Source organism: Castor canadensis, chromosome 11 (genome assembly GCF_047511655.1).
Source record: "Castor canadensis chromosome 11, mCasCan1.hap1v2, whole genome shotgun sequence".
NCBI lineage: Eukaryota > Metazoa > Chordata > Mammalia > Rodentia > Castoridae > Castor > Castor canadensis.
Genome location: NC_133396.1, coordinates 47,242,840 through 47,263,857, shown reverse-complemented (window position 1 = coordinate 47,263,857; position 21,018 = coordinate 47,242,840). Strand labels below are relative to the sequence as shown.

The window sequence follows — 21,018 nt, the reverse complement described above, 5'->3', positions numbered from 1 at the left end:
CACTGCAGCTGGAAGAGACCAATCTACCTTGCCCAGTTGGGTTAGTACCTATTGCAGATCCAAGTATCACAGGGTGCAGTGTTTCTACATGAAGACAATCAGCTTGTTATGAAAATGAACCCTTGAGCATTCCTCCCTCTCTTTTAGAGCATCCTGTGTTGTCTGTTCATAATGTCCAACCATCAAAGAATTCCTCTGCCTAAGGGCCTCAGATTCCTCCTTCCCCACCACTACTGCCACCCCTAAGCTGTTAATAATGCATTCCCAAGTGTTCCATTAGATGCACTTAAACTGCTAGGGAAAAAAATGGTAATTTCTGATTTGTAGTAACCCAGCAACAGTTTCTTAGCACTGGTGCCCTTGATCAGCATCCGCTTTCCCTGGGGTAGTCCTAGGTTACTCATGAGATTTTGGTTTGACCTTCTTGGTTCCACTTCCCTCTACTTACACATCTTCCTATCTCTGCTTTTTTGAAAAGCTCACCTGACTTTCCCTCTCTTGCTCCTGTTGGGGGTTGTGAAGAGGGAGGATGCTGTTTTAAACAAGGAGAGGAAGCAGAGAAATAGAGCTAGTTAAGCAGAAATATTGACCTACTTCCCCACCCCCACCCCTGCCATTTTAGGATAGATGTGCAAGTTACTATGGCAACTTCTGTTTTCACTTATCTCAGGCCCTCTGTATCCTTTCTGTTGGTGCTGAATGCTGAACAATTCTAATTCACTAGTGATTCAAGTGCCTCCACTAAGCCCATTGCCATTGTCTGGATATATTTTAGCAACAAAAAAAAAAAATGGGTCCTAGTGTTGATAGAATTTTTGTTCCATCATTTCTGCTGCTGCTGAATGTAAGAAAGCCTATTGTGAGGACCCTGCTTTATAGGATTCTAACAAGCCACTTAGCCTCTTTGTCCCAGTTCTCTAATTGCTTAAGGCAGTATTTTTGCTTTGCTTTGGTTTGCTTTAAGAAACTTTGACATTTGTTAAAAAAAAAAAAAAAAAGGGCAGGGAGGACTACCACATAGCTCTAGTAAGTTGTATGCGCTTGGTATGAGCATTGCCCGGGAACTCTGGTTTATTCTCCTATGTTCAAGGCATTTCCCTTAAGTCTGGGCCTTTCCTGTCTAGGGAGTGATAACCAGAAGGCTTTTTGGAGACCAGATGAGGGGAGGGGAGAGGTCAAATTAGATAAGTTTATGAGTTTTAGAGCTAGGGTCTCCTAACAATGCTCTACTTATGCTCTGTAGGTTTTCCAACCAATACCAGATAGCTGAGAGATTCCAAGTAGATACCCCAGGATTGACACTTGGGGGTTGATACCAGGTTGGTACTTTAGGTTCACTGTCTTTTTAACTGGAGCTGATCTGCTCTTATCATTTAGGTGTTGATTTTATTTATTAAAGGTGTTCTGTTGTTAAGAAATGGAAGCCCTGAGTTTAATCCTCAGTACTGGGGGGAAAAAAAAAAAGAAATGGTTTAAGAGCTGGGGGTATAGCTCACTTAGTGGTAGGGTATGTACTTAGCATGTGTGAGGCCCTCGGTTTGATTCCCAGTACAAAAAAGAAAGAAAGAAAGAAGGGCGGGGGGGGGGGGAGGAAGGAAGGAAAAGAAAGGAAAGGAAGGAAGAAATTGTTTAATTGTTTAGGAACCAGCAATACCAGGCTGTACTTTAACCTACAAAACAGAGGTGATGTTTAAGAAGCTGAGCCTTGAGCAAAATCAAAGCTAAAGACCCTCTTCTTAGTTACTTTCTTAAGTATGATCTTTTTTGTGATAATGACAAAGAAATAAGGCCTTTTTCAATTCCTTAGGAATTAGGTTTTTTCCTTTTTTTTCTTTGCAGTACTGGGGCTTGAACTCGGGGCCTACACTTTGAGCTACTCCACCATCCCTATTTTTGTGAAGGGCTTTTTGACATAGGGTCTCTTGGAACTATTTTCCCCAGGCTTGCTTCGAACCACGATCCTCCTGATCTCTGCCTCCTGAGTAGTTAGAATTACAGGCTTGAACCACTGATGCCAAAGGGAAATATATGTGTGTAGTTACAATTATCCCTTTTAGATAGGTAGCATTCAGCAGTGTTGGTGAGATATAGCCATCCTTCTCAGCACACCAGCTGTCTGTATCCGGGCCAAGTGGTAATATTAGTGCCTAGACTCTTTCTCCAAATAGTTGTGGCCTGTGCTGAATGCCATTTCAAAGCATTCTGCCAGTTTCTGTAGGACCTGGGGCAGTTGCAGTTCAGAGGGTGGCAGAACAGCAGGGACCCCAGTGCCCGTGGCCAAGAGCACCCTTTTCCCCTTGAGGCCTTTTTTTTTTTTTTTGAGGCCATTTTAGAAGCTGCTTTACCAAGACAAGGGAGCTCAGTAGCTCTCTGGCAAATGGCTCTCTCTTCAACTCTCCTCTCCTCCTCTCCCTTCCCTTTTCCTCCTCTTTCTCCTCTTTTCTCTGTTCTAGTAGCTACCACAGAGAACATAGTGGTTGTGTGGAGCCTGTGGCTTCATTATGTGTTTTTGACTCACTGTTCATACTGTGCATCCTTGTATTTGTAACAGGGTATAAAACTGACCTAACACCAGGGATCTTTGAGATCAACTTTAAATCAGTTTCTTAAGACCCAGTCTTGGGGCTGACTGAGTTGTTCAGGTGGTAAGAGCCTGCCTAGCAAGTGTGAGGCCCTGAGTTCAAGTGTGAGGCCTTGAGTTCAAACGTTGGTGCTGCCAAAAAATTTTTTTTAGAAGTCATCCGAGACCTGATCTTGTATGTTACTGTGGTCCTGCCAAATAAGTATTTTCAACACATACAAGAGAGGACTGGAATGATTGGTATAGGCCATGCTTAAGTTAATCATTAGTCATTTAAAAACCTTGCTGGAGAATTTCTGCTATATAAGTTATCTCTTTTTTGTCTCTTTTTTTTCCTCCAGTACTGGGGTTGAACCCAAGGCATCAAGCATTCTAGGCAAGCACTCTACCACTTAAGTTGTACCCACAACCCTTTTATTTGTATTTTGTTTTTGAGATAGGGTCTTGCTAACTTTGCTTAGATTAACCTTGATCTCTGGGTCTTTGTACCTCTGTTTCTGGGTAGCTAGAGTTGCAGGCACGCACCACCCCACCCAGCCTGAATGATCAGTTTATAGTAGAGTAAAACTAAATTCAAGACAATCCCGAGAGCATGCATGTTATGTGTGTATTAAAATAATCCATTAGAAATCTTCAGAAATGCTATAGTTTGGGAGGCTTAGGGGTATAGCTCTGTGGTAAAGTGTGTGCTTAGCATATTCAAGGCCCTGAGTTTGATCCCCAGCACAGAGAGAGGGATGGAGAGAGACAGAGAAAAAGAGACAGACCGTATTTGTTGATCTATCATTGTATATGGGAAACTGGGGAGCCAGAGTGCAAGGTAGAAGACCCATACTTGAATAGGAAAACTTTCATTTCAGTCCTGAGTTGGCAAGATAATGAGTTAATTCACTGCTTCCAACCTCCTTATCAGTTCAAGTAGATCCTTGATAGAGCTTTTGTTAGGTTTGGTGAGGGTGTGCTTTTCTCACTTTTAATTTCTAGAAATGGTGAAGAGTACATTCTGTCTTTTGGAAAAAGAGTATTGCAGGCCAGCTTTAGCATAAGAAATGAGAAACAGCAATACTTTGCTGGTTAGAATTTGTGATCACAAGTGATTACTCCATTGCCAGAAGACACATGAGAAGAGATAATGAAGGGCTATCCTTTTTATCATACTTATAGATGACCTTTGGGTGCTGGATTGGGCTGTTAGGGATTGTCCCATTACTGTAAGCTGGCTATGGTAAGGACCCAGGATGTTGGGAAGTAAAACAGGAAACCTACTTTTTTTGGTTTCCATCATCCTCCCATACACTTCCATCTTTCTTCCTCCCCATCTTAATATAATTTTCGTTTTTTTTTTTTTTTTTTTTTAGAGCAGTACTGAGGATTGAACTCAGGGCCTCACGCTTGCTAGGCAGGTACTCTGGCACTTGAGCCAGGTCCCCAGCCCTTAATATAAGTCTTTTTTTTTAAGCTTTTCAATGCAGTGTTATGCTGTCAGTACACTACAGGAATTGTCTCTTGTGTTGGGTGATTGAGTGATAATAATACTGATGCCTTAATGTCAATATGAATTTGTTTCATCTTGTCTGAAACATAATTGAACAAATTCAGGCTCAGACAAGTCTTAGAGTTCACTATTAATTTCTCAAGAGCAATTTCTTACACACATGAACACCCTTTGTTTTTGGTCTTCTGAGACAGGGTCTCACTATGAAGCCCAAGCTGGCCTCAATTTTTTTTTTTTTCCAGTTGGTCTTTCTCCCACCCCCTACCCCTCACCCCCTTATCTTCTTCCTTTTTTTTCTACAGTTATGGAACACTTGCTTAGCATTCAAGAGGCCTGGGTTTGATTCCCTGTACCAAAGATAGATAGATAGATAGATAGACAGACAGATGATAGATAGATAGTTTCTGAAAATTCTGAAAGAAATTTTCTTCTATTCTTTATAGATTCGATGTGGGGGTGCTGGTTAGTTATGCAAGGCCTCACCAAGTAATTGGATCTTGCTGAGTTCGTGCATGTGTTGTGTGTCATTGTTGCTAGGCAGAACTTAAGTTAACAGCAGCACAGTTGCGAGATTCCTATTTGCAGGAAGTGATCTTCAAACCTGACCATTGTTTTCTCTTTTGAGCCTTTTGCCTTTTCCTTGCTTACTCATTTTGCCCGGACTTCAGAATTGTTTTAATTTTTTAAAGTTCTAATTTTGTCAGTAAGTACTAGTCTGCCTCTTAAGCAGTGTCCATATTATGTATGGTCTTTGCCAAAAGTTTTTTGTTTTTATTTTGTTTTGTTAGTTTTAAAAGTCCTGGTTACTCTTTTTTTCCCATTTTTTATTAGCATATATTAATCGTAAAAAGGAATTTTACTGTGATATTTCTATATCTGCATATATTGTACTTTGGTCAAATTAACCCTTCATTACTCTTTTTTATTCCCTGTTCCCATCCCCACCCCCTTTTTTTTTTTTTTAACAGTTTTTAGTAGGTGTCCTTATGCTTGTCATACATAGATATAATACACTTGATCAGCTAGTGCCCGTAGCTCATGCTTATCATCCTAACTTATTTGGGAGGCCAAGATCGGGAGGATCATGGTTTGAAGCCAGCCCAAACAAATAGTTTTTGAGACTCCAACTCCAAAATAACCTGGACAAAATAGACTGGAAGTGTGGCTCAAGTGGAAGAGTGCTTGCTTCACAAGTATGAAGCGCTGAGTTCAAACTCCGGTCCCACCAAAAAAATAAAATGCTTCAATCATAGCCATCCCCCCATCACTCTCCTTTCCCTCCCTCCCCTTGCTGGTTCCCTGCAAGCAGTCCCATATTTATGTTCATTTTATACATATACATATATATATATCCAAAAGTCATTTTTTAAATATGTAGTACAGGACTGGAGATATAACTCAAGCAGTAAAGTGCCTGCCTACCAAGTACAAAGGCCTGAGTTCAAACTCCAGTACCACCAAAAAGAAAAAGAAAACTTTGTAGATTAAGACAAGGTGAATTTGGTCAAAATACATTATATGCATGTATGTAAATATCACAGTGAAACCCTTTTATACAATTAATTTATGCTAATAAAATTTTTAGACTGGTGGAGTGGCTCGAGTGGTAAGAGCACCTTCCTAGTAAACATGAAGTCCTGTGTTCAAACCCCATGCCGCCCAAAATAAATAAGTAAATAAAGATAAATACAAATATTATATAGAACATTTCCAATTTAAAGAAATAAAATTAAGTACACTGGTGCCATTTGGGTTTAAAATGGAACTTGAGTCCCTCTAGTGGGTAGATGTAATTTACCTTACAAGCTTGAGATAGAAAGGATGATAATAGTCTGAATTTTCATGGCACCAGCTTTCAAATCCAGTGTTCTGGCTAGCCACTGGCTTGGCCCTGACCTCAGCCAAGACTCAACCACATGATTTTAGCAGCCTGGTCATTCCTAACATGTAGTCTCACAAGCTGCTGTATTTAAAGCTTCAGCAGGTGTAAACTCAACTACAAGTTGGTGATTTTATATCATGCAGGTCTTTATGGAAAAGAACACAGTGTCCCAGGGTCCTTGAGTTGCCGTGTGCGAGTCTGCTTGAGGCACAACAGATAGGCAAGACCATACACCTTTCATCCCTACAAAAGGGATCTGTACTGATGGCTGGAACACAGCCAGCTGGTATCTTTGGAAAGAACTTGTGTTGACATAGCCTGTATCTTAGTTTTTCCTTTTGTAAAGTGGAGAGATGATAAAACAATTGTGCAGGGCTGTTTTAAGTATTGGTAATAACCTGTGCAAGGGTTATTCCTAATATTAAAAGCACAAAGACTTTTAGTGCTTTTTGTGCTTTGTGCTTTTAGGTGCTGTGTGATAAGAAGCAGAAGTCCTAGAAATTTTCCTAGTTGAGTCTGTTATAATATGTGGGATTTAGTTAGGCACAAGTGGCTCACTCCTGTAATACTAGCTACTAGAGATCAGGAGGATTACCATTTGAGGCCAGCCTGAAGAAAGAGTTTGAGACCCTGTCTCGAAAATACCCAACACAAAAAAAGGGGTGATGGAATGCCTCAAGTGTTAGAGTGCCTGCTTAGCAAGCATGAAGCCCTGAGTTCAAACCCCAGTATCAACAAACAAACAAAAAAAACCATGAGATTTAATTATTTGGGTAACTTTCTTCTTTTGCTCTACACACTTCTTTTTTCTTTCAGTCACCACCAAGTAAACGAAGAAAATTAGAGAAGCCAAGGAAACCCATTACATTTGTAGTGTTGAAGTCTGTGATGAAAGAATTATCCCTCAAAGCTTCATCTTTGGGCTCTGAGACAGTGGAAGGCATAATAGTTGTGACAACGTGGATAGAAAAAATTCTCACTGACCTGAAGGTATGTGGCTAAGCATGTTGATAAAGTGCTTGTAATAATCTTTTTTTTTAAAGGGAGTTTGACAAGAAAGGAAAAGTGATTTGCTATAAAATTCTGTCCTCCACACAGGTCCAGCATAAACGAGTTCCCTGTGGAAAAGAAGAAGTTAGCCTTTTCCTGACAGCCATAGAAAACTCCTGGATTCATTTAAGGAGAAAGAAAAGAGAGCGAGTGAGACAACTGAGGGAGGTTCCTCGAGCCCCTGAGGATGTCATCCAAGCCTTGGAGGAAAAAAAGGCCACTCCCAAAGAGTTGGAAAATAGCCAAGTTGTGGCCCAGGGTTCCCAGGAGAATGCCCTGTGTGGGCCTGCTCTACCTGAAGACCAGTCTGCCACTGTTGGTAGCCAGGAGTCACTGTCTCAGGAGGAAACCCCAGAACCTATGGAAGATGAAAGGAATGATGAAAAGGGAGGGATGGAGAGTGTGGAAAGCTGCAAAGGCTCTAGCAATGGAGCCCAGGACCAAGAAGCTTCTGAGCACTTCAGCAACCCAGTGGCTGAAAAGGGGAAGCACCTCCAAGGAGTAGCTGGACATTACCTGTTCAAGTGTTTGATCAACGTTAAGAAGGAAGTAGATGATGCCTTAGTTGAAATGCATTGGGTTGAAGGCCAGAATAGGGATTTGATGAACCAGCTTTGTACTTACATACGTAACCAAATTTTCAGGCTTGTTGCTAGTTAACTCTAAACTTCTTGAATAATAGAAAAGTGTCTATGTGGAACTGGAGGTGTAGCTCAGGTGGCAGAGCGCATGCTTAGCTTGTGGGAGGCTCTGGGTTTGATCCCCAGCACCTTTAAAAAAAAAGGGGGGGGTCTATATCTGTGGGGTGGCAAGAGGAATTTCACCACTGATTCATTAGTAGCATTATGTAGAATCATTTTAGGAAGCAGAAACCAGTTAATTCATTTTACACACACGTACCTTTTTTAAGTTACAGGGAATTGTATTTCAGGAGGAAGAATTATGGTTATCAGCAACAACAAAAAGCTGTCAGTAAACTCATGAGGAATTTAAAGCTGACTCATGCCAGTCACCTCAGCTTTGGATTAATTCTCTGAGGCCTTAAGGGACTGTGTGGCATCTGGTCTAGGTCAGTGTTACCCAGGACATCAGAGTCTCTGTCACCTGGAGTTGCTTTGTGAGGGGGATGGCACCCTTATCTTCCAGTGAAGACAGTTCAGCAGGGCAGAGGCCCAAGATCCCTCTTGTAGAGTCACCTTCAAGATGGAATCTACTTGCCATGGGTTCATTTGATTGATTAACCCTGCTTCAGTCTCTAGAAAGGAGCCAGTCCCATGGTGAATGGCAAGAGAGTCATGGAAAGAAGTCTTGGTAAGGCTGGGGAGAAGGGCCAATCTGGGGAGCACCTAGGAAACCATGCATTCCCAGCTCATGGCCATTTTGATGTCCATTTCAGAAGCAGAATTAGGTAAGCAGAACTCCAAGATGTGACTGAGACACAGCAAAATGCACCCACACCCCACCTGTTCAAAGTACCAATTTATAGCAGTTTTACTGTTCTATATTTGTTTCAACATGTGAAGTGGAGCTTATTTTGTTTTTAATATAAGAATAGTCAAAATTAAAAACTGTCAATCCTGTTTGAATCCTGGTGCAGAGGAAAATAGTTTCTTGGCTTTGACTGGGTAAGTGGTTAATGATAAAAGTGGGAAAGGGAGCCGGCACCAGTGGCTCACACATGTAATCCTAGCTACTTGGGAGGCTGAGACCAGGAGGACCACAGTTCAAGACCAGCCCAGGCAAATGGAGAGTCTCCATCTCCAAAATAACCAGATCAAAATGGACTGGAGGGGTGGCTCAAGTGGTAGAGTGTGTGCTTTGCAAGCATGAAGCCCTGGGTTCAAATCCCAGTCCCTCCAAAAAAAAAAAAAGAAAAGGAACAAGGTACTATGTGTAGTAGGTTAGCTTAATTTCTTGTCTTATGTGGGACTGGATGTGTGCCTCAGTGGTCGAACACTTGCCTACCATACATGAAGCCCTAGGTTCAAACCCAGCAGGTAGTCTGGCACTGATGGCTCACACCTGTAATTCTAGTTACTGGGATATTCAGGAGGCAGAGATCAGAAGGATCACGGTTCGAAGACAGCCCAGACAAATAGTTTAAGACCCTATCTTGAAAAAAACCCATCACAAAAAAGGACTGGTGGAGTGGCTTAAGGTGTGGGCCCTGAGTTCAAACTCTGGTACTGCGAAATAAATAAATAAATGATGAAAGTTTCAGGTAACTTGTTGCTGACCAAATACTACCTTTTGTGGCTCCCCTTGTAATCCATGCAGGTTTACCTGCTAGCACTGGAGAATTTTAGGCCAAGGTAACCATTTCTTCAAAGTAGAATTCTGCAGGTGCATATGGGGGAGTCTCGTTTTTTCTCTCGGTGTCATGGTAAGCATCTCCTGTGACTTTCACAGTGTGGCTTTACGCCAGCAGCCTAGAGTTAGGTTGAGACTGAAATCTCTAAGTTCAGAGTCCTCTGGTATCCTGAGAGAAGATGGGCTGAGTAGTAGTTAAGGCATCCATTTGAGAAGTGGCTGTTGGTTAGGGCAGAAAGCTGGTTCAGCAGCTTAGCTTGGTGGCAGCTTGATCAGGCCTTCAGCCTGTGGCAGTTGAGGTAGAACTGAGAGAGAGCATTTAACCTGGCCCATGGGCCTCCAGAGAATCTGTAAACCTCCTACAGTCACTTTTATTTTTGTTTTTCCAGTACTAGAGATTGAATCCAGGGCCTTGCAAATGCTAGACAATTATTCTGCCACTTGATCCATTCCCCCGCCCCATCCTTTTGTTTTTGAGGCAGAGTCTGGTTACCTTTGGGCTGGCCAAAACTTGTGATCTTCCTTTTGCTGCCTCCCAAGTAGCTGGGATTATAGGTGTGTACCACCACATCCAGCTCCTCCTGCAGTTATTTCTAAAAGCTTCATGAGTATATGTGGGTTTGTTTTTTTTTTTTTCCCCTGGGGAGCAGGCCCCTGACAGAGAGAGGTCAGTAACCCATTAAGGATAAAGAACCATTATTCTAGTCATTCCCATTCATTTGAAAGAATAGGAAACCAATGCCCAGGGTCACACAAAACCAAGTTTCAATCCCAGGTATTGGATTCTCTCTATCTAGTAATTTTTGGCTGTGCTGATCCATGCCATCATACTATACTTTTTTTTTGGAACTGAGGTTTGAACTCAGGGCCTCACACTTACTAGGCAGTGCCTGAGCCACTCCACCAGCCCTTTTTTGAGATAGGGTCTCACGAACTATTTGTCCCAACTGGCTTAGAACTGTGATCCTCCTGATCTCTGCCTCCTGAGTAGCTAGGATGGAGGTGTGAGCCATAGACACTTGGCTAACCCTTGTTTTCTTGATGAAATTTCAGGATTTTGAATTACATGGCAACTACTCATTCAGATAAGTAGTCAATAAGTGTTTCGTTATAAAAAGGTAGCAAATGCTCAAAGATTTAGGGGGAAGATGAGCTAGAGCTGTGGCTCAGTGGTGAAACACGTGACTAGCGTGTATGAGATTCTGGGTACCATCCCAGCATTGGAGATCTCAACCTTGTCTAACAACCAGTATTGGCATTAGTGTGTTTCCTTCCAGTCAGTCTTTCTGTAGGTGAGCTGTGGGGGAAGGGACCAACTTTAATCATATTTATTCTGTATGTTTGGCTTTATATTGTACATTTTTTTTCATTTAATGTACCAATACATTATGCCAGTAGTGTATATATTATACTCCTTGCCTCTTTAAAATGTGCTTCAGGCACAGTATTGGCCTTTGTTCAAGTCTAGTTCTAGGGATTCTCAGAAAGTACTCTGTTTATCTGGAGACACGAAAGTTGTGTCTGTGTCTGTGTTTCAGTCCCAGGTTTAAGGAGGTTGTGTAGGTGTTAAGGTAATGATGCTAGAATTTTAAAAAATAATACATGACAGGGTAGTGTCTACAGTCTTTGAAAAACTAGAACTGTGAGTGTGTTCTTGCACTTGAGTGTCATTTCCTTCTCCGAGAATAGTTTATTTCTTAAACTGCGTAATGAGAGGACATTGAAAACATAAAAGGACATCTAAAAATTGTTCAGGTTTTGCATCTGCTTTATGATCATGTGATGTGTGATAGCATATCTCCAATATAGGGGGAAAGGAACTTTGTTTCTTTAAAGAAATAGGTTACTGACCCATGGGTCACAGTGTTGAGTGACACTCTCCTTAAGTGTCTGGAGGTCAAGTTCATGTTGATGTTGGTGGATTGATAATGAAATTAAGTCTTTGTGGTATTAAATTCTATTCTGGTCCCTAGAATTGGCTTCTGATCTTTTGATAGCTAAAATGAGAACAGAAGCTGAGCTTGTTTTCTGAGGCGAACTAAAGCTGCTTCTGTTCTTTGGAATCTGCTTTGGTTTCATCAGTTTGATTCCTCCACCCCACATCCTCATCCAACTGTTCCCACACCATGAGCTTTGCTACATGTCCTGACAAGAGTTGGCAACTCTCTGGAGGAGTTTCAGCTAATCTTAAGGGGTTGTATTAATTACTGTAGCATATGGTTTTAAGAATATAAAACCTTTTTTCTTGATGGAAATTTTTTTTTTTTGGTGGTACTAGGGTTTTAATTTGGGGCCTCATGCTTGCTAGGCAGGTGCTCTACCACTTGAGCCATACTGTCAGCTCTGGAAATCAAATCTTATAACATGATTAGCATACCAGTTTCTGAGCTCTAAGAGGAGTAAAACTGCAAGGTGTGGAAAAGATGCAAAAACCTGTGGAAAACCTACGATCTTTTCAGAGATAGTTAATGAATGCCAGGCTGGCTGGAGGGCCCCACTCCTACCACCACACACATACACACATTCATTCTCTCTCTCTCTCTCTCTTTCTCTCTCTCTCTCTCTCTCTCTCTCTCTCTCTCAACCTGCAGCACTTCCTTCTGTAGCCACATGGGGGCACAGTTGGCCCTTTTATCAAGTGCCTTAACTTCACCATAGAATGGATAAAATTATGTCCATGGAATTTTCTTGAAATAATCCACTTGCAGATAAGTATTTTTATGTGAACAAGTTCATTTTCACATTAAAAACTTTGAAAAATAAAAGTAAAAGTACAAAACTCCACTCATGTCTTTTTATCTGATAGAATTCCTTTTAATCTTTTAGTGGTTTATATATAATAGTTCCAGTTGAGTTTTTTTTTAACTTACTTTTTTTCTTTTTCTTTCTACTTCAGAATACATTCAGATTGGGGCAGTTTTTTGGATTAACTTTTTGTTGGTATCTAGTTAATGGGGATACTGGAGGGGAAATGTTTAATGATCTTAAAGCAGTAACTTCTCAAAAACTGTTCTAGGATGAGTAATATGGACAGCTCCTAGAAAGAAATGGTTTTCAATATTCTTTTGTTGGTCTTGCATTTGAATTTTATCTTGTTGGTAGATAAGCATGTAATGTGGGGGTTTGAAGTTTTGGGGTTTTTTTTGGTGTTGCTTGAGAGTAAACCCATACAATATGCTAGGCATGCATGCTACCACCAGCCTGCATCTTAAGCCTGTATGATGTGTTGTTTATATGAAAAGTTGGGAAGGTTGGGGGTACAGCTCAAGTGATAAAGTGCTTGCCTAGTAAGTGCGGGGCCCTGAGTTCAAACCTCAGTGCTGGTGGGGTGGAATGGTAAAGATCTGTTTTGTGTATATTATGTATGTTAGCTGGGCCTTGTTTCTTACAATGGGTGTTTCTGGGTAGAACATGAATATTACTAACCTAGGGGTGTGTGAACTCAAAGAAAAAGTTCTGTATACTCATATTATATGGCACAGAGTTTTGTGGTGGCCACTTCACAGATTGGCCTGTTAGGAGGAAGATTGTCCAGTTTGAAAAACTTTTAAGTCACAGCCCTTTGGAAGAAGGAAAGTCTTAAAGATGCCAGACAGGGGTTGTTCTAAGGACAAGGACATGACCACATCACGTATAGGGAAGCTGTTGGTCAGGAGATTTTGTTTGCCCTATCCTAGTCATTAACAAAATGAATTGGCTTTTGTGCCCCAGAGCAGAGCACTGGTGGTTTTGAACCTTTTTAATCATCCTAAATTCATAAGCTGCATGAACACCAGCACAATACTAGAGCACCCTGCATGGGGCACCTGCTAGTTACAGAGCCTCACTTGTATACCAGAGCTCCTGCTCTACTCTGGAAAGACATTCAGATCCTCTGCTGTGACTCACCCAAATGACTAAAACAGTGGTTTATTTCTTTAATTGCTGGTTGGAACAGCTAATGCTGCCTTTTGTAGGCTGTGCTTTTACTCTGGAAAACTGTTGTGACTGAGTGAAGACCTTGTACCTCCAAATGCCCTTTGCCATGTAGATTGTCTGCCTGTCTCAGTCAAGCCGAAACACTGGGGCCTCAAGGCTTTCCTTAGGGAAGTAGATGATCATGTACTCATTAGGAATGGGAGAACTGAGCAAGAGTAGGAAGTATAGAGCAGAAAGCATAGCTGCAGTTGGCAGAAGTGGCTTGATGTGATGCGCTGAAGAGGACAAAGGATGTATAAATCTAAGGCACTTTTCCAGGTGCCCTAATGGAGTAGAAAATGGCAGTTCATTAGCCCAGGGTTCACAGTGCAGTTCCACTCTTTAGATAGGACATGTCAGTCTAAGTCTTGTCTTCTTCACGTAAGCTGAGAGCTGTGTGCTCCACAGAGTGAGTGGAGCTTTGGTAAGAGGACTGGCACCTGGGGGAGTGCAGAAACAGAGCCACCTCCGCAACTTCTCATCTCTCCTGCTGCCTGGAGTTTTTGACTTCTGGTCAGAAATTCTTCTACCAGTGGACTTACATGGGAAGGCTGAGACCTCATGTCTATGGTGGCAGGTGTAGAGTACTACCTATGGGTCAAGAGACTTCCAGTTATGGAAGGAGGTCAGGGAACCATTAATTGGTTGTCCATCTTCTACATGGGGATTGTCTCATTTAGTAACCCTGTAAGGTGATGTGTCCCTCTGTGATTGCTGAAGGGAAGTGAAAGCTCAGAGTTTAAGTGACTTGCCCTGAGATTATTCACAGAGCAGTCATTGAAATAGGATTTGAACTCTAGACCAAGAAGCCAAGACTGGGATCTTGTGCCAGATTTCAAAATGTCACAAGTGATGCACTTGAGATCAAAATGTATTTCCAGTGTCATTTGACTCACCTCTGCAGAAGGAGGCTTCAGTTCTATGACACAGGGAAAGAGAAAAAGCATGTCTTATCCAGTTTCACAGTTTAACACTTTACAGTAATATTATTTTCCAGTCTATGATCAATAAGTGAGAGTAAGTGAAATTACTTATAATTAGTTCTTAATTTATGCTATCAAATCTTCACAGAATCTTGTATTTGGCAGTAGTGCAGACAATTAAGTAGTTAATGAAACCACAAAATAAAATGTCTAGTGAAAGCACATGTTGGACCAGAATCAATGTGAAGTAACTGATAATTAGGTAATGCTTCTTTGACAATACATAATTGTGTAATAGTGGAGAGGAGGTCTAATTCTTTTTTAAATAAGGCTGCTCCAGATATTTCACTTCCAGAGCAACACAAAACTGATGTGCTTTGTGTGTTTGCCAGAGAAGGTAACACCATCAGAAAACCAAGTTCTTTTCCCAGGTAGGTGTGTGAACCAGTATAGGTAGGGGGAATGCAGAGACTGCCTGCCATCTGGTGGACCTTTTCAGGGAGTGTGGCCAGGAAGTCTAGAAAGAGAGCCAGGAATTCCCAGCTGGGGTACTTGGCTGACACCAGCAGAGTGCCCTCCAGGGAGATGGCAACTTGTGCTGCTGCTTTTCGAAAAGAACGGGCTACCCCAAGAGCTTCTCTGCCTGGGACCCCTCTGTGACTGTAGTGAGGCTTAGCCCTGCTCCTGTGGATCTGCCACTCTTAGACTTGGTGTCTCTAGCTGGGAAAGGGGGTCACAATCTTGTCTGACATAGGATCCCTACTTCAGACAGTTGTCCCAGGATTCCTGCCTTCAGGGTCAGATGTGGGTATGTTGTGGAGCTGTATGAACCAAATTCTGGCCAGGATTTCTTCATTCACAAAGGGAAAAAGCTCCTCATCTCTGCCAGGAGCTGGACCTGTCTCCTAACTAAAAGGGAATGGCTTTTACTCAATTCCTACTGGGTACTGCCATGCTAAAATATGTGTTGTGGATCTTCTCATGTTTTGTGAGAATTATGAGAAATGTACTTAATTGTAAGTCCTGAAAATTCAGTATTTTATTTAAAAAACAAAACAATGCAAAACAATCATCAGTTTATATCCTCTTCTACCACCCAGAGGTACTTGTGTATGCTGCCTCCACCTTTCCTAACTCATTCACTTCTGCCTCTAAAGTGTGGCTGCTGCCTGTTCTCCTTTTTTAGGGCTCTTCCCACCTCTTAAAGGAAAAATCCTAAGGATTCTATCCATGGGTCTTGTTTATGCTTTTCTCCCATTTCTGACTGACAGCATGTACTCTTATGACCAGCTATTACTCACGTTCATCCTATCCAAATCTAGACCTGTTTTGAACAATGCACATACCTAGCTGCCTATTGGACATCTCCTCTGTGACCATGGATGTGTCTAACCCAGCTTTCTATCTATGCTGCTTTTCCTGTGTTCTCCATCACCATCCATCTGGCTGTCCAGATTGGAACTCTCTGCTCTTCCTCTTCTTTACTAAAGAAGACTAAAGGCTTCCACTGAATCCTATCAGTACCCCCTGAGAAGTCTCCCTCGTCCAGACCAAGGTCTCCATCCCTAGTGGCACTGCCTTAATGTTCCTCATGGCCCACCTGGGCTTAAGAATAGCCTTGACGAGGGCTGGCGGAGTGGCTCAAGTGGTAGAGCACCTGCCTAGCAAGCGTGAGGCTCTTGAGTTCAAACCCCAGTACCACACAGAAAAAAAAAGAGGAAGAATAGCCTTGACGATTTCTGAGGACCTTCAGAGAAAGGCAGCAGAAAGAGCACATTTTTAGATAACTTGTGGGGAAGACAAGGTGAAAAGACCTGGTTTGGGGATGTTTATGAAGCAAGGCCCAACCTTTCCCCTTCAGTGACTTAATTTTACAAAAGTAATGTTTTCAGTATTAAAAAAATAGTGAATAAAACCTACAATATTTGTGAAGCCCTGAGTTCAAACTCCAGTACCACCCAAAGAAACAAAGATAACCTACAATTCCATTCTAAATTATTTTATATTCTGTCAAGTATTCTTATATGCATATATATTTTTTAAACAGCAAACGGGGGTCACATTGCATGTTACTCCTTCGTAATCTTTTTCATTTAGCAATGTTATAACTTTTCTCATTAAAAAAATTAATATCAGGTTCAGAAATTTTGTGAAAATAAAAATTATCAGTAATCATCTGCCCTGTGACAACCAATGTCAATATTTTGGTGTATTGGCAACCCGTTTTCTTCACATGCCATAATATTTTGTGTGCATTGCTTCACTAAGCCAACTGCTCCTAGCTGGAAATTCGGATTTTTCTAAAAACGTTTTCACTATTGCAGATAACACTTTGGTGAATGTCTTGTATAAAAATTTTTGTGCGTTTCTTTTTGTTTTAGGACATGCCTCTTTTAAAGGCTCTTCCTATATATTGCCAATTTGTTCACTAAAAATGCTGTCCTGAGTTACATTTCCATGAGTGCATTCTTACCGCACCTTCAGTAGCATTAGAAAGCAAGTTTTTAAAATTGTTTATTAATTGTTGGCAAGAAATTACTCCATTGTTTGAATTTTATTATGGTGCTAACGGTGAAACATTTCTGTGTATCTACACCTATGTATACTACATTTCATGTTTAATGGTTTATAAATTTTAGATGTATGTTCTGTGTTTGTTTTTCTATTCCAAGTGTTCTTTTTCCTATTGAATTGCAGGGGCACATCTTGCCAAGACTTCCATTTTTATCTTTTCACTTTTTTGGGGGGTGGGGTGGGGAGGATTTGAACTTAGGCCTTCACACTTGCAATGTAGGCACTATACTGCTGTCTTTTTATGTATTTATATTTTTAAAAAATGATTTTTATTTTTGCGGAGCATCTAGAGGTGATCAAATCTATCACACTTTGTCTTTGTATTTCCTTTGTTTGCTTTAATGGGTAGAAAACTCCCATCACCACTCTAGAGTAGAAAAATGTTTGCCTATATTTTATTATGGTTGTTTGGGTTTTGTTTTTTTTACATTCAGCCCTTGACTTTCTGTAGGTGAATGATACATAGTTTAAGGATCTAACTGTATTTAATCTGTGGTTCAGGGTTACCGTAGTAACTGCAGAGAGACAGGTGGTAGGCCATCTAAGGTGCACTGATGGGACAGGGAAGGGATTAGGGTACATACTCTTCTAGCCCCCAGCCTGGAATTGAAAAGAGAGGTACTGGCTGGCAAGTGTCACCTTAGGCTCTGAAGAATATCCCCCACACTGCCCAGTAGACACTCCCTGTGGGTTTTGGGCCTTGGTAAGAGATCTGATGCAGTGGATCTCATCCCTGGTTCTCTGGAATCTGCTTTGGGCAGGCCAGCCATTGGTAGGCACTGCCTGGGCCTTGTCTGTCCTTCAGAGAGAACGTAATTGCCAGCCTAGGTAGCCCATCTCTTGGGATTTGGAGACTTTGATTCTATAGCTTGGGTTTTAGATGTGAACTTGGGTTGCTGGAATGGTAGACCTTCCTTTCTATGAGGCACTATGGACATTCATTCAAGTCCCCTTTCTTGGGAGGGGCCTTACCTATTACCAACATTGCCACCCATGGGTGATCCAGCTGGCTCTTAACTCACATTGCCTGACTCCACCTCTCTTACTCATAGCTTTGCCCAGTCCCATTTCCTTGACCTGGATTCATTTTCTCTCAGAAAAGCCACTTCTTTTTTCCTTTAAGGGATTATCTTAGAGCCTCATCCTTCCCCTTGTTCCTTTCCTGTTGGTCAGCTTCTTCCACCCAAGTGTGACCCCCTGGTGTCCACAGCCCCACCTTCACTGCACAGCTTGACTTGCTTCTTTATCGGAGAAGCTGAGTACATGGCTCCTCCCCTTTTGCTTCTGAGCTGCATTTTCTTTCTTACTCAGTCAGTGTCCACACCCAGGGTGGGTGCCTGGATAAAAAGTCTGCCCCTTTCCCCAATCACCTTCTCAGGCCAGCAAGGAATGGCCATCTTCCCAGACCCAGTTAGATGTTTCTCTCCTCACGGTGGCCTGAGGCAGAACAGTTTCCTCTGAGGTCACTGAGCTCCTGGATCCAAGTCCAAGTCTCACTCATCGACTGAGCTTGTTTATGGAACAGCACTAAGCAAAGTTAATGATTATCTGTCTTTACTAAGGAGGGGAGTAATTGTTCACTCCCCATCTTCATCCACTTCTCTAAGGCTTTCAGGGACTCAACCCCACATTCATAGAACTTGTCCAGGCCGGGCTGGCCCAGACAAAGAAGAGGACCAGACCACTCCTCAATTTGGCAGCTTGGTGACTGACTTTCAATAAGATAGCTTCTCTTGGGAGGTCACCCAGGTGATCTTAACTCTTCCATCTGTGACATTGTGTCACCTTGAGTGGGAAGGTGGAACCCAATTGTTCCTGGTTAGTGGGTTCTGGAGAAGTCCTCAGATCACTGGGGGTGAGGGTAGAAGGGAGATGAAGACTGCTGTAGGGAGCCCACTTCACTGATGACTGGGGTGGGTGCCCTGTAGGGTACACCTCTGTTAAAGTAACTCAGAATCCTGTTTATCATTCTGATGGGCTTGTCAGGAATCAGGTTCAGTTGACAAACCCAGCCCTTAAACCTAAAATGAGCATTTCAGAGTCCTTAGGGAGCTTGGTATAGTCTATCATCTATTGTACTGCATCCAGCATGATGTCGGAATGCAAAACTAACCTCCTTCAGTATGCCTATGGCCATGCATTCTTTCCAGTCACCATTTACTCCACTCTGGCTTACCAAAGGTCACCTGCCTTGGCTAAAGGATGTCTAGCCCAGTGCCTGACACATTAGGTGTCCAGTAGTTGTTAAATGAATGTTGCCTAGTGTGTCCCTGAGTGTAGCAGTCTTCTGTCTCTTCCTCTTCTCCCCACAGCTGACTCTCCCTGTGGTCTTGTTTTAATTACAAAAGGTGAAAACATCCCTAAAATCAAAAGCAACTAGGCCTGAAGGGTTGGCATCTTCTGGGATCTAGTGTGAATACCATATAGCTTCACACCTTTTCCCCCACTTCACACTTGGAAAGGGTCAAGAAAGTAATTTTCATATAGCTCTTGGAGTATGTACCACTTGGAGAGAAGGGAGGGGATAGGAAGATAGTGTCACCAAGGGAATGTCTCTGGTAGCTTATTAAAAAATCTAGGGGACATCGCTAGCTAGCAAAAATGAGGCTGTGAGGTCAAGCTCCAATACTGCCAAAACAAAAACAAGGGTGGGTGTTGGGGGCATGGTGGAGAAGTGACCCAAACAATGTATGCACATGTGAATAAATGAATTAAAAACAAAACAACAAAAAAGCCTGGGGACAGCCAGGCACCTATGGCTCATGCCTGTACTCCTGGCTACTCAGAAGCCAGAGATGAGGAAGATTGTGGTTTGAAGGCACCCTGGGCAAATAGTTCGAGAGACCCTATCTCAAAAAAATCCCACCACTAAAAAGGGCTGGTATAATGGCTCAAGGTGTAGGCCCTGAGTTCAAACCCCAATACCAAAAACCCCACAAAAACTGGGGGACATAGTGTGATTTGAACTGGACATTGAAGTGCACAAGATGGAAAGAAGATTGAAACCAGTACACTTGAGAAAGTGTACGGTGGTCAATGGCCCAGGTTTCCTCCTGCCCCAGAGGTCCAAAGCGCCTAGAAACCATGAAGAGACTTTAAGAACAACTTTGGAGACGCCTGGCCTTGGAATCACTCCCCAAATCTGCTAAGCCTTCTGCTGAAACATCAAGAAGACTGCTCTTCCCTTTGAGTGAATATACTCCCCTGGCTCCACCCCCTTGGAACAGGAAGTGGGGCTGAAATGTTTAAACAGCTCTCCTAGGCATTCCTCTCTACTTTTATGCCTCCCTCTTACAGGGGTCTCCCACCTCACACTACCCATTGCCCAACTGAGGGAAACCTTGGTTGATGAGAAATTCTGTTAGGCCATTTTCAGCTCCCGTAGGTGACAATGGGCCTCCTTTCTAAACCCTTGTTTTGGCCTAACATTCCCTGGCTGCTGTCCCCAGTGTGACCCAAATAAACATGGGAAGCCAGTAAGGCTGTTTAAATAGCAAGCATCTCCACTAAGCTATGGAACAGATAGGGTATTGGGGGCAAGGGAGAGGCCAGCATTCAAATTTGTATTCACCTCATTTTCCCAGCTTCTTCATCCCTGAAGGAATAGATGGCTTTGAAATAATACTTCTCAGAGAGGTGCCTACTTAATGGTACAGAGTTGGTCCCTGACAAGAAGAGTCAGAAAGCCTGGCCCGGTGGCTCGTGGCTGTAATCTTAGCTACTTGGAAGAGCTCAGGAGGATCCCAGTTGAAAGCCAGCCCAGGTGAATTGTTCCAGAGACCTTACCTCAAAAATACCCAACACAAACTAGATGCCGGTAGCTCATGCCTATAATCTTAGCTACTCAGGAGGTAGAGTTCAGGAGGATTGCAGTTTGAAGCCAGCCCGGGCAAATAGTTTGTGCGATCCCATCTGGAAAAAAAACCCATCACAAAAGGCTGGTAGAGTGGCTCAAGGTGACGGCCCTGAGTTCAAAACCCCAGTTCCACACACACAAAAAATACACAACACAAAACAGGGCTGGCAGAGTGGCTCAAGTGGTAGAGCACCTGCCTAGCAAGCATGAGACCCTCAGTTTAAACACTAGTACTGCCAAAAAGAAAAAAGACTTCATCTTCTAGAAAAGATGTTAGGTCTGTATAAGTGCCATGACCACCTGAGGAGCGCAGAGGACACTGTCGCTAGAGGCTCTCTGAGCTAAGTGGTTCTATGCTAACTCCAAGCAAAATAAGAACTTGGTCAATAG

The 21,018-nt window shown here is 42.4% G+C and overlaps 1 protein-coding gene and 1 non-coding gene across 10 annotated transcripts in view; both read left to right on the top strand.

Moving 5' to 3' along the window:
- The window catches only part of Mettl16 (methyltransferase 16, RNA N6-adenosine), a 67,364-nt gene extending 58,952 nt beyond the window's left edge, over window positions 1-8,412 (top strand). For all 9 annotated transcript variants that reach the window (XM_074046603.1, XM_074046610.1, XM_074046609.1 and 6 more), the window contains 2 exons: window positions 6,775-6,948; window positions 7,057-8,412. In XM_074046603.1, the coding sequence (XP_073902704.1) occupies window positions 6,775-6,948; window positions 7,057-7,668 (786 nt within the window). In that variant the 3' untranslated portion in view covers window positions 7,669-8,412. The remainder of the gene's footprint in view (window positions 1-6,774; window positions 6,949-7,056) is intronic.
- Window positions 8,413-8,794: 382 nt separating this feature from the next.
- Window positions 8,795-8,867, top strand: Trnaa-ugc (transfer RNA alanine (anticodon UGC)). Its single transcript has one exon. It is a non-coding gene; the product is annotated as a tRNA-Ala (tRNA).
- The last annotated feature ends 12,151 nt before the right edge of the window (window positions 8,868-21,018 follow it).